This window comes from Cydia splendana, chromosome 17, assembly GCF_910591565.1.
Source record: "Cydia splendana chromosome 17, ilCydSple1.2, whole genome shotgun sequence".
Classification (NCBI taxonomy): Eukaryota; Metazoa; Arthropoda; class Insecta; order Lepidoptera; family Tortricidae; genus Cydia; species Cydia splendana.
In genome coordinates, this window is record NC_085976.1 from 10,424,057 (window position 1) to 10,437,844 (window position 13,788).

Consider the following 13,788-nt stretch of genomic DNA (forward strand, 5'->3'; position numbering starts at 1 on the left):
CACGAATTAAAACTTGCCAAGACAATAGTAGATTGTACAACAAGGGCATAAAGTGACCCATTTTTACCCGAGGCAATTTTTTGGTCTGAGCGAAGCGAATGCATGCATGCAGGGCGCTTGCGTGACTTATGTTATGTGTGACGGACAATGTCATTGTTTTTTGACTTAAATGCCATCTAGTGAGTTTCCCTCAAACTGGTGTGATGACTCTCACGGTGATTTGCTTAGGGGTTTCAAGTAATGCGACGATACAACGCTAGATGGCGTTAACCTTAATTATACATAGTTCTGCAGACATTTTGCACTATATGGCCCTGTTATTAATATTTTCAGTTACAATGTCGTTGAGTTTTCACTTCTGCCGGCACTCCCGGAGTGCAACCCGTTGTTTTTAGGGTTCCGTACCCAAAGGGTAAAACGGGACCCTATTACTAAGACTTCGCTGTCCGTCCGTCCGTCCGTCCGTCCGTCCGTCCGTCCGTCCGTCCGTCTGTCCGTCTGTCACCAGGCTGTATCTCACGAACCGTGATAGCTAGACAGTTGAAATTTTCACAGATGATGTATTTCTGTTGCCGCTATAACAACAAATAGTAAAAACAGAATAAAATAAAGATTTAAATGGGGCTCCCATACAACAAACGTGATTTTTGACCAAAGTTAAGCAACGTCGGGAGTGGTCAGTACTTGGATGGGTGACCGTTTTTTTTTTTGCTTTTTTTTCGTTTTTTTTTTGCATTATGGTACGGAACCCTTCGTGCGCGAGTCCGACTCGCACTTGCCCGGTTTTTTTTAATAATATACGAGTACGTTCCTAAGAATCAAAAGGAAGCCTTAAGGATGAAGGGCAAGTCCAAAATAATATTTACAGATTATAGCTTCAGCTTCTCTAGCGAACTTCAGCAAGTTTCAAATTAACTCCGAAAGGCGTCAATCTGATGCCGAATGTGATGAGATGGACCTGGTTGTGTGACCCGGTGTCGTCTACGTCGGTTCCGTCCTAATCTGTTTGTAAGCAACAAGGTTTGCAGGACAGTGCATACTAACCGCGTACTCGAGCACGGCGAGATGGCAGAAGACGTACTGGTCGGGCATCTGTATGGAATGCGCCCGCTGCGCGCGCACGCGCTCCACGGTGCCGCGCACGTCCACCGTGCGCTCGGCCGCCAGCCGCAGTGCGCAGATGTCCAGCGTCAGGAACGTGCCTGCAACACCGTGGCTCATGTTCTAAAGCCGCGTCTCAATATCGCGCGGCAAACCATCGAACATTAGCTCGCGCGGCAGCCGCGCGCGATCGATACCGGGCTGCCGCGCTCGCCACGTGCCGCGCATAGAACCATTTAACGGTCTTTGGGCGCGCGGCAAAGGAGTGTTCGCGCGCAGTTGGGACGAATGTGTATATATTTCAGTTGGCTCGCGCGGCCGCTGACATGGATAGTGAAAAGTGTCGCACTTTAATTAAATTAAACGGCACTAAACAGTTTCTATGGAACAGTAAATCTGCCCTGCTTATCGCAAACGCAGTAATCACATTGGAATACACATGCAATTGTTTATCTTGTTCTCCTTTCATAAAGCCTCTATTTAAACGATTTATTTCATGCAAGTACTGCACCTGCTATAAGCAGGGCAGAAATGTAGTGATTATCGCAACAGATCATTAAGAAGTGATGCATGGAATTAAAAAAATCGTAATCTTATGATGTCATTCTTGTGAATTTTATTAACTGTATCGTCGGATCGCTTGCCGGCTGAAATGGCTCGCGAGCCAAAATACAGATTTGCCGCGGTCGAACAATGCCTGCGCGGCCGCCGCGCGATATCGAGACGCGGCTTAATATAATGCGGAACCAATCATTGCCTACAATCACACCGGGCCGCTGTGTTAATGCGACCTGCGGCCGTGGAAAGATTTGTGTCGCTTAACTTCAAATTCTGGTAAATCCATTCGACCCTCTCAGTAAATATCTACCCTATTACCTTTTCTTAATACCAAAATCGCATAATCTGATAGATAGATTTACCTAAGTTTGAAGTTAAGCGACTCAAAATTGAGTCGCTTAACTTCAAACTCGGGTAAATCCATTCGACCCTCTCAGCAAATATCTACCCTATTACATTTTCTTAGTACCAAAATCGCATAATCTGACAGATGGATTTACCCGAGTTTGAAGTTAAGCGACTCAATTATGCTGCACAGACACTGTAAACACTGCAGAAAGATGATAATACTTATATTATATAAGATTATTACTGTTGAATCATAAATAATATATGCGAAGCATACGAACGGGTATTATTTCACGTCGCTTTCAGTACATCGCGTTAAAAGTACACACCTGTGCGACCGATTCCGGCAGAACAATGCACCACTATGGGTGGTCCTCTACTGTGTCCCGCCCACGCGTCTCCGAGTCTGAAACATAAATTTAATGTTATCAATACTTTTTCTACGCTAAAATTAATAAATTATGAAGGCCTTATAAACCCTCAATCTTTCAAAGTGCTCATTTAATAGCGTGTGCTTGTTACCGAATGTAATCCATCAGTAATATATACAAATACCTAAGTTACTCAAAACTTAGATTAGTTTTGAGTAAATCTTAGATTAGTTTTGAGTAAGTTATCTTATTATACTACGTGTACCTCGTTGACTAGCAAGAGTAATGTTCGACAGCGGTCATGAATGTAAAGAATCGTGTTGCTGATGAACTGAACGTTCATTTTATCACTGTTTTGTCCAACCACCGCTTGTACTACCACCCCTGGTATAAGACAGTGTACTCACTCAGCAAGCGCTCGAGCTTGAGCACGACGAACTAGCTGCAAGAAACGCAGTACAGGAGCGGCCCGGCCGCCGCCGCCCGTGCCGCCCGCGCCGCCCGGCACGCCGTAGTCCGGCCACCGCGTATACTGCCCGTGCCACACCCGCCGCGACTGCTCTGTCTGCGCCACAACAACCACCGTTAGCTTCACGTATTCTCCGTAATGCATCCATCAAACACTCTTTACTCTAAATCAAAAGGAGAAACCGAACTCTAGGAGATTGCTTCGTTCTCTTCTTAGAGTTCAGCTACGTTTAAACGTGTACAAATATGTCCATTACGAGCAGGCTTCGATACCCTCAAATGGAGAAGTACAAATGCCTGCCACCATCTGGGGACCGGCCAAAATAACACTTTGTACGGTCCCACACGCAAAACTACAGATAGCTCACCCTCAGATCAATCAGCTCTAGATGCTTCACAGTATAGCCACACTTCCTAGAAATCCTCAACCCAGACTGCGGAGCCTCCATACACTGACCGGGTGTCAACGGTGCCAGGGAAATACTGCCCACAATTGACTTTGCTTAATTTGACGCATTAACACGACCAGCACACAACATAGACAACTCACCCTCAGGTCAGTGAGCACCAGATGCGTCACAGTATAATCATCCTCCTGTTCAATGGCCTCAGCAGTAACCGCGAAGCCGCCATGTACTGCCCGCGTGTCCACGGCGACAGGGAAGTACTGCCCGCACTTGACACGGCCTCGCTCCACGGCGCGTGTCGTCATGACGATTACGAGCGTGCCTTGCTCCCACACCATGCGCCAGAAGTCGCCAAACGTTTTGGGGAGGGGTCCTGAAAACAAGAGAATATTAAGTCAAAACACGGGTTAAATCGAAGATATTATACATAATTATTAACGTTTTCGACTCTCCAGTTGTAAAAGAGTAGACTACAGGAAAGACAATAACTTATACTTCAATATGTACATCAATGGGAATGGGAATTTTTATCTGAGTCCAGAAACACTGGCTTTTAACATTTAGTCTATTCTGGCCAAATTAACTCCATTTAATAATGAAGGTGATAACAACCTATTGAAGAACTACAGACCCATCACGCTTCTGAGCCATGTCTATAAGCTGTTTTCAAGGGTCATCACGAACCGTCTCGAACACAGACTTGATGACTTCCAGCCTCCCGAACAAGCCGGTTTCCGAAAAGGCTATAGTACCATAGACCACATCCATACGCTGCGGCAAGTTCTACAGAAGACCGAAGAGTATAACTTGCCATTATGCTTAGCGTTTGTGGACTATGAGAAAGCCTTCGATTCGGTGGAAACATGGGCGGTGCTTGAGTCTCTTCAGCGATGCCATATTGACTATCGGTACATCGAAGTGTTTGTATAGTAACGCCACCATGTCGGTCCGAGTACAGGAGCAGAGCACGAGGGCGATTCCATTGCGAAGAGGCGTAAGGCAGGGAGACGTTATCTCTCCGAAACTGTTTACTGCCGTAATGGAAGACGCCTTCAAGCTCCTGGAATGGGAAGGACTTGGCATCAACATCAACGGCGAATACATCCTCACCTTCGGTTTGCCGACGATATCGTAGTCATGGCAAAGTCGATGGAGGAACTCAGCATGATGCTCGATGACCTCAACCGAGTTTCACAACGGGTGGGCTTGAAAATGAACATGGACAAGACGAAACTTATGTCAAATGCCAATGTTGTGCCCATCCCAGTCTCTGTTGGGAACTCGGTACTCGAAGTTGTTGACTCGTACATCTACCTAGGACAAGTAGTCCAATTAGGTAGGTCCAACTTCGAGAAAGAGGTTAACCGCCGAATCCAACTCGGTTGGGCAGCGTTCGGGAAACTACGTAATGTCTTTTCGTCCGACATACCTCAGTGCCTCAAGACGAAAGTCTTTAATCAATGTGTGTTACCAGTGATGACTTACGGCTCCGAAACGTGGTCTTTCACTATCGGCCTCATCTCAAAACTCAAAGTCGCTCAACGAGCTATGGATAGGGCTATGCTCGGAGTTTCTCTACGTGATCGAATCAGAAATGAGGAGATCCGTAGACGAACTAAAGTCACCGACATAGCCCACCGGATTAGCAAGCTGAAGTGGCAATGGGCAGGCCACATTGCACGCAGAGAAGATGGCCGATGGGGTCGAAAAGTGCTCGAGTGGAGACCACAAGCGCAGCGTAGGACGTCCACCCACAAGATGGACAGACGATCTTGTTAAGGTCGCCGGAAGACGCTGGATGCGGGTCGCTTCCAACCGGCACGTATGGAGGTCCAAGGGGGACGCCTATGTTCAGCAGTGGACGTCTTATGGCTGAGATGATGATGAATAATGAAGCACATATTTAATAGTATTTAACTTGTAGACTTTTTTGATATAAAGGAGAATTTAATTCCACTCATAAGAGCAACATCTTTCGCAAATTGAACTTATTTACACAAATTAAATTAAGTGGAACACACAAGTTCACCCGTATAATGAAAACGAGTGTGTATTTAGGCAGCTTGTAACATAATGGGTATGTTTACCGCGGATCATTTGCGTACGTTACTCGCGTTAGTAGGCGCCGTTACGGCTATTGGAAAACAATTAACGGCAGACATTATACGCACTGGCGGCATTTATTAAGTCTATGACTAAGTACGATTGCGAGTTGTAGGTACTTTTAGTTAAAACAGGTGGTTTTTAGTAAAGCTTTTTGTGTGTATTAAATTGCCGAACTCTTCATTAGATAACATCAGAATAGCAGCCGCTTTCGTTTAATAAACGTTCAAAGCAGTCAAGACGAATAAAGCTGAAATGACTTTTGGTATATTAAAGGAATGATAAATGGGTCTCTTATAGAGTATTACAAGTGATTTTTCTCTCACGCATCTCACAATATCAAAGGAGAACGTCAAGATGATTATCAACACTCCAGACCGAAAATGACGGAGTGGAAAATTCATTTAGAAACATTGTTTCGTTACCGTTTTCTTTTCCTGCTCCGCTGACGTAGCTCACCGGTGGAAGTACCAATATTCACCTATTCTAAGTCTCGGAAATTCGTGGAAATTGAATTTGCCGTACATTTGAAGCGCGAAATTTGCGATAAACCGGCCATCAATCACCGTTGACCGAACGCAGCCGATGGCAGCGCGCCAACGGCACAATCCCCTGCCAAAACTCTACTTTTCCAGGGTTCCAAGAACATTGCGTTGAAGGAATGACAAAGTAACTGCAGATTCGTCTTGGTCAAACTTAGCCAATACAGTTATATGTAGATATTACATGTAGATTACGATGGTTGCCAAAAATGTAGATTGTCGAAGATAAAAATATATAAATTATAGTTTTTTACGTAAGACAGAAGGCACTCCGAATCCTTATAAATTTGACGTTTCTTTCTTTAACAACGGTTACAATTAGATACTGTTTCGTAACCATTAGTTATGCCTTGGACACTAACTGGTTCGACCTAACCTGCCATCATGCCATGCTAACTGGGACAGTCCGCGTAAAAGCGCCAGCCACTGTGTAGCCTAAATCGGAAACTTAAACTTCGCCAGTATACAAAGGGTCCTACAATGGCTCCTACTCTTATCAATAGCTACTCCAAGTATATGTAAAACTGATTAAACTTACCCTGCGTACATATGAAGGCATTTTTCTGCTTGTACCCGTCGACGTAGTTGGCATTGATGTAATCTGTGGTGGGGTCGTCGGGATCGGTCTGGGAGAGCAACACGCGCGAGTGGTCGAAGCACAGCACGTCTGTGTAGCGGTTCTTGGCTAGGTTACTCGGCAATCTGGAAAACAGGTTGACAGTTTTAAATGTTGGCTTTTTTGTGAGGTTTCTTTTTCATAAAGTGTAGTAGTTAATTATCCTGAGACGTTGGCTCAGGACTAACACTACGTTATCCGCAAACTGTAATTACCAGCCGGCCTAGCCAGGGTGACAATAGCTATCGCTACGACAACGCAACGCTTTGTGTCGCTATCACTCTTCCATATTAGTGCGACAGTGACAGTTGCGTTTCGATCGCTACGAAGCGTAAGCGATTGACACGTTGGCTACGCGGCCAGAACTGCGAATCTATAAATAAAAAACTTTAAAACTGTGTTATCTTCTGGAACGGTCTTCCGGGCATCTATAGGTAAGTTGACATTTTCTCATTCGGATTGTACAATTTACGACGAAATAACACTAAAAATGACGAAACCTTCAGCACTGGCGCGATAATTGTGTGAGCATATTTTTTTATTACAATGGGCGCCGGTAAAATAATCATATTCCATTGTATGTTTACAATATCTTTGCGGACAAGGTTAAATTTAAGTACCTACTTATTGACTAGGCAAGTGCCTGTTCTGTTTTAGATGTAAATACTCTATTATATAAATACAGCGCAACGTTGTTTATATTAATCCGCCCTTGATGTTTCTATGAATCCGGTAATTCCGTGAAATTGATACCTTCTGCGTTGTTTATTAGTGATGAATAAACGTCGTACGCGGCAAACCTCGATTAATAGTATTAGTTCCATTATTGCCCGATCACTAAAGGATATTGCGGTAATAATAGAATTGGCGTGAGCACAGAATACATAGTATAGAAGGATCACAATATAGAAATCATTTTCTCTCTGTAGATTCACACGGGTACTTTTGTGCAGGCTAAGAGGACTGTTACGTTAGTCATCAGCATTAACTAGAAAAGAAAAAAACTTTTCGTCCTTTGGCGGTAAAAACAACGGGCTGTTTTGGAGTGACGTGAAACGATTCATGCGCGACAGGGGTCGTTAGCTTATGCAAAGGACTACAATTATTTTTGTAATTTGGTAGGTTCTAATTCATTGTAGCGCAAGAAGCAATATATATCAGAACAATCGCTGTAACTCGGCTTAAGGGCTGATAAAGACGGCGCGCGAACTCGCATGCGATTACATTGCGCAATTACATTGCGGACTGGTTACGTCCAATTCAACCGACCAATCAAAAACTGCAATGTAATAAGACTCGCATGCGAGTTCTTGCATCGTCTAAATGAGCCCTAAAAGGGGGGTAAACTCACTTGGCGTGGTGGAAGGTGCCAGGCGGGGGTCTTGCTCGGATCTCCTCGTACTCGGCGTGCAGGCCGCGGCGGCCCAGTGCGCGCACCCGCGCCAGCAGCGCCGCCGGCGTCTCGCCCGCGCCGCCGCCGCCGCACTCCTCGTCAGACAGCCCCGGAGACGCCTCACCCGATGACCACGTGCCACGCGCTATCGACAAACAATAAATATTTTTCACCTATTCGGAAAAGGGCTTTTTCTTCCCCGCTAGGAGGGATCAAAATGGCAATTTTCCTCCCTGCTAGGGCGGATCAAAGTGGCACTTTTCTGTTCTAGGACACCGTTTTCGTTATTTTTTGCATTATTTTTTTAGCTTGAATAATATTTTGAAATAGAATAATTGTCAACACTAAGATTATTTTATTTTCCTCATAGTTAATGTGAAAAGCAGTATGTGTCACACGGTATCAAAATGATTTCGTCTTGGGGTCTCATTACGCTCAGGATTCAATGTACGCCCTTGACGGAAATATATCATTTTGATTTTTGATCCCTTGTAACACAAACTACTATTGTACACCTGTATTTGTCTGCTATTCTATCTCTAAGGATAAAGTATGACATATGTATCGCTTATTCTAGAAGACGTTATGGATATCTGTGTTATTATTAGATGTTAATTGATCTGTGTTCTTCGAACAAAGCCGTATTTAATGTAAAGCCGTTGTATGTATAAGCTATTGATTGTAAACACAAAACACAAACATGACAAGCGTCTGGATAGAACATGTAAGTCTGTAAGACCATGTAACATCTCCAAATTGCCTATGATAACTCTACCGTTCATATCAGTTGCATCCACGTTTTACAGCGTTACACAAGGAAAAACATATCGGATTAGCTAAATCAACTAAACCATAATAAATCATCAAGTCTTTCAAAATGATGCTAAAATTATCAGAAACAAGCGAGATAGTAGTTACTAACAATAATTACTCATTCCGATGACATACCCACTCATCATCCTACCGTGAGTAAGATTCCGCGGAAAATAGAGCAATTAGAGGTTCCACTTAAAAACACCTACACCTATAGTTCGTTTTTTTTAGCATTAGACAGAACTTGCAAGAAGGTAAGCGATCTTAACATGACTTTTAATTAAAAAACGCTTTTTAAAAATCAAAAACGATTACTTATGAAAGCAGAAGAATATAAATGATCGTATTAGATTCATAATTGTTACATATTTGCCGCAACTTATTTTTAAAATGTGTTTTTCAATTAAAAGACACATCAGGATTGTTTACCTTATTTCTAATGCTAAAAAAAACGAACTATACTTAGAAAACCATAGCATTATTAAAGCTTTAAGAGCTAATAATATCCCTCGTCTGGAGTAAAACTAAACATAAAATAAACAAGACAAGTTCAACAAAAGAACCTTGCTTCAATGCTTTATAGAATTTTCCAGTATCTTTAATAAAGGTAAACTATATTTTAAATATTAGAGAAACAAGTCAACTATTTAAGTTTATGCTTAACTAAGCTAGATTTTCTTTTGTAGGTAGGTTATATACAAGAATATTGTCTAAAATTGAGGCGGCATGATTTCTATTATAAATTCTGAACCCCAAAAACATTTTCTACAAAATAACATAAGTATATCAGCTCAACCAGACGCAAGTAAGTTTAAATTTTTATTAGAAATAGAAAGATAGTGCAAGGTAAAAAAGAGCTTGCAAAAACAAACGAACAGAAATAGAAACACGTGCCTCGTTCATGTTATGTTGTTATTCTGATCACTGCTAGCCGCGGTCGACCCAACCTATTCAAACTAAACCTGGCTAACTGCTAGTCTGCCGTACATCAGGTAATAATGTGCACTATTACCTGCCGCATAAGATACATTTTATTTAACCTAATCCTTTTGCCCAGCTCCAGAACTCATATCGAGGATTACTAAGCTTTAAACGGACTGTCTACACATATATATGTCGTTGTGTGATAACAATATTGTCCTGCGGTATTGAGTCGTAATTGAATATCGATTTCTATACAACAAATTCTATATAGGTCACCATGGTAATATCGGGTCGAGGGAAGGTCATAGTACTCATAGTGTAATAACAAGGTAAACTAAATTTAGGTTCCAATTGTGCTGACTGTAATGATGTCGCTATTTCTGGAAGGATAACAAGCAATTAACCTTTTGAGAGGCCCAATCGATTAGTTTGAGAGACCTTTGAGCTCCCGGCGCTGAACACATTAAGTATTTCCTCTATTTAGGCAATAATATTACCTAATATTCCTGTAACGTTTAGACTCCAACCTTTATTCTTCAAGTTGATGTTAATAAATATTATAAAATATTCATATTATTTAAAATAAAGAAATAAAAATTATACGTAGCTATATGTAAAACAAACACTTGTAGAGGTTGGTCGGTATTTCAGTAGTCACTGAATGTTATCTGCGCTCAAAAGCGTAAAGTATGAGAACAAAACTTTTCATCTTAAAAGTATAACAATTCTATTTCTACGAACGGATATCACATCAAAGCGAGCTCTTTAATAAAATAATTAAGAATTCGAAATCAAGACAGTGAAAGTTCAAAGACGAAAAGAAATGGACCGAAAGTACCTTTGTTTCAGGAGACAATGGATGTTTATTAATTGACAAAGTAAAGGGTACTTGTGACTGAAACACGTTTCCGTGACGCCTCGTTTAAAATAATGGCGACTTACACGCGCGGCTGATCAGCGCCGGGAAACAATAAACAGACCAGCCGTAGCCCAATCAGAAAGACAGAACGAACGAACGAAGTGCGTAGAAGATATCTCTCTCTGTGGTCACTCCCTCATGACTGAGGATCGTGGTCATCGGAGGATGTGGATGCTTCACACCTCGTTTTTATGATCTGCCTCCAACGGTGCCTGTTCATCGCGTCTCTGACGACCGAACAAAGTTGTTTGAGGATGGGGCCCCTTTTAATTGATCGCTCCATCTATCTAGATAGAAGATATAGGATGGCCAAAAACCGCCAAGGCTCGGTTCCACGGGATATGGAACTATCGAAACATTAACAGCAACAATGAAAAAAATGCCATCTAACAATCAAGTGGTTAATATTTTTTTTTTTACCAAATAAAATGTCAAAGGCATTTGTATTGATTCGATTTAAATAGTTATTCAAAAATTTTATAGTGAAAAAACTATAAAGCTAGTTTAAGGGTATCAATAACATCAATCGTTGATTAGAGTAGGTACAGCAAAAGCGAACTGTAGCATTAGTTAGGAAGACTGTTCTGAAAAACTTAACTTAGGTATGTAGTTTGCCTTCTTTCTCACATTATTGCATCTCACTCAAGACCAAAAGGGAGAACCAAACTGAACTTTCCAACAAGTTTGCAGTGCAGGTGTACACATTCGGGGGCCTATCGTACGTACGTATACTACACGAAAAGTTTTGCAGCTTTCCAACACAACTCCTGCCATTTGGTTTACGACTTTATTTAATATTACTCAAAGTAGTTTTTCCTTGAATTTATGGGTTAGAAGTTAGAATGGAATGTTATTGCCAAGTTTGCAAACTACTAGGACTAAACTAGGACTGAAATATTATAGATACTTATTGTGCATCATACGATGACTTGCAAGACAATAAGGAAGATCTTGTGTGGTAAAACCTGAAGGCTGTACAGCCACGCGACGATTAAAATCCAGTTTTATAAAGTATTTAAACACATTCTTTATGTGTTTAAATACTCCGAGAACGATTACAATGATGATCAAACGACTTACTCATGAGAAAACAAATAAACACACATTGTTTTTGTGTCATCGTTTTTGCGTTTGCGAAACGGCCGTAACCGTCCTGCAATGGTACCTACTTGAAATTCACAATAATCATAAAAAGATTTATTGTTTTGATAAACGAAACTTATTTCAGGAGTTTAATGGTGTACTTATAAATAAAATTGAAGGTTACCTTTAGATGCGATCTTGCGAAAACCTTGACCCATTGCATTTTGTTATGAAAATTAGATGCACAAGTATTGAATTATCTACGTAATTGACATAGGTAAAATAGCTAATTCAATATTTGTGTTAACGTACCAGCAGATTTCGGTTCTGTAATTTTTTTCATTTAGAAACAAGTTAGCATGCAAAAATAAAGGATGTTTATTTACTAATAATGTCAATAATGTCATCATCAGTTACACGTCAATGTCAACTTCTAAAGTACTTGTTTTTTTTTAAACTCCATGGAGGTTGCTATATTAAAATCGAAAACTTGCCGTGCTTGCTTAAAGTCGTGGAATGTATGGCGCCCAATACATTCCACGACTCTCTCTTCTCTTTCCGAACAGACTGTATAATATTCACGTTGCGTTAAACTTTTTATTATTTTTCAATAATTATTGATTTATATACGTGTAAGTATAAAAATGAATACTCACTGCTTATATCTAAATCGTCCTCATCACCGGAGTTTATATGCCTGCTCTTCATGTCCCCATTGTAGCCGTGTGTGTGCCTGCAAACCAAAACATACAATTATTTGTTTCTGCTGGTATAACTACCTAAAAACTTCATACCTTTAAACTCACAGGTCACAGCCTTAGTATCCTCATACCAAATATCACTACCTAAAAACTTCATACGCTAGCCTTCAAGTCACACCCTTAGTATATCAATGGCATTTTTGCCCTCAATTGCCGAGCCGCAAACAATGCCCCGCCGGGCAGCTAGGTCAACCAGGCCGGTGAATAATCAAAGCGGGCATCCCCGGAGATGCACTCGATTCACTTCCCGTATAGAGCTAACGTATTACTCGGCCTAGGCCACTGGGATTATATACGTTACATGAGACGGATATTCACACGGGTACAGTTCATATCGGATCTATATCTGAATCCCTAAAGTCTTTTCTCCTATCTTTGCATTCCCTAATATTGTTTGTCATAATGATCAGTTGTCCTAACACTAAAAACCCTAATTTTGGTTACCCTAATTATTGATTACTTATCCTAATGTTATTAAGCATATTTTCTTTTTTGCGGGGGTCGCAGTTCTAACCCTAACCTAACCCACTTTTGTGGCAGCAAGTTCTAAAACCTAACCGTTTTTCAGAACCTTACATTATGGAAAATAATCGTTATGACAATTGATCGTTAGGGCATGTGCCCATTAGGACAAACCAGTTAGGGCAAGTGAATTTAGGACAAACGTTGTTAGGGATTCAGAATGACACCCGTTCATATCACCACCAAATAGGACTATTTAAGGGATAAGACATGGGTATATAAAGTAAAAATTGCACTATCAAATGCAACACGCGTGGCGCCGTCGTGGCACGCTTCTTCCTAGTATATCGGGCGTTGGTAAATCGCGACTCGTGAGCCGTATGCGTTCATTTGCGGCCCTGCAAGTCATTCAAAAAATTAACACTAAGCGACACTTGCACCATCCCACTAACCCGTCTTTTGTAGCTCGGCGATTAATGATTTCACCTGCGATCGGCTGTTCTCTTCAAAAGTTTGCCGACGTACGGATATATCATGATGGTCGCATTCCTCTTTGTGACAGCGTGATAAAGACAGGTGTCCGTCTACACCGTCTCTTACAATCTTACAAGCAGAAAGATCGTATGACTCTAGTCAGACATACCTGAGGGGGTTGGGGTCGCAGGTGTAGGGAGGGGTGTCGCGGTCGCTAATATGCATGGCGGAGTCGTCGTCGATCCTTGTCGCGTGGTCGCTGGTCATGTCACGCGGCTCGTGCTCAATTATACCTACAACATTTCAATGACGTTCATTTTACGTTATTATTAAATCAAAACCCTAACAGACAATATAAGAACATTCTAAATAAAGGTAGAGGTTAAGTGTCATGACCTTTCAATAAAAGGTTCTAAAGTAAAAAATCCGTGGAGGATAAAATACT

The 13,788-nt window shown here is 41.5% G+C and overlaps 1 protein-coding gene across 2 annotated transcripts in view; it reads right to left on the bottom strand.

Moving 5' to 3' along the window:
* Positions 1–13,788, bottom strand: part of LOC134798790 (tyrosine-protein phosphatase non-receptor type 9) — a 117,873-nt gene that overhangs the window by 3,308 nt on the left and 100,777 nt on the right. For both annotated transcript variants that reach the window (XM_063771173.1, XM_063771172.1), the window contains exons 7-14: positions 13,513–13,636; positions 12,303–12,379; positions 7,866–8,052; positions 6,437–6,600; positions 3,397–3,626; positions 2,786–2,943; positions 2,337–2,413; positions 1,045–1,202 (exon numbers count right to left, since the gene is read on the bottom strand). In XM_063771173.1, coding sequence (XP_063627243.1) covers positions 1,045–1,202; positions 2,337–2,413; positions 2,786–2,943; positions 3,397–3,626; positions 6,437–6,600; positions 7,866–8,052; positions 12,303–12,379; positions 13,513–13,636 — 1,175 coding nt within the window. The remainder of the gene's footprint in view (positions 1–1,044; positions 1,203–2,336; positions 2,414–2,785; positions 2,944–3,396; positions 3,627–6,436; positions 6,601–7,865; positions 8,053–12,302; positions 12,380–13,512; positions 13,637–13,788) is intronic.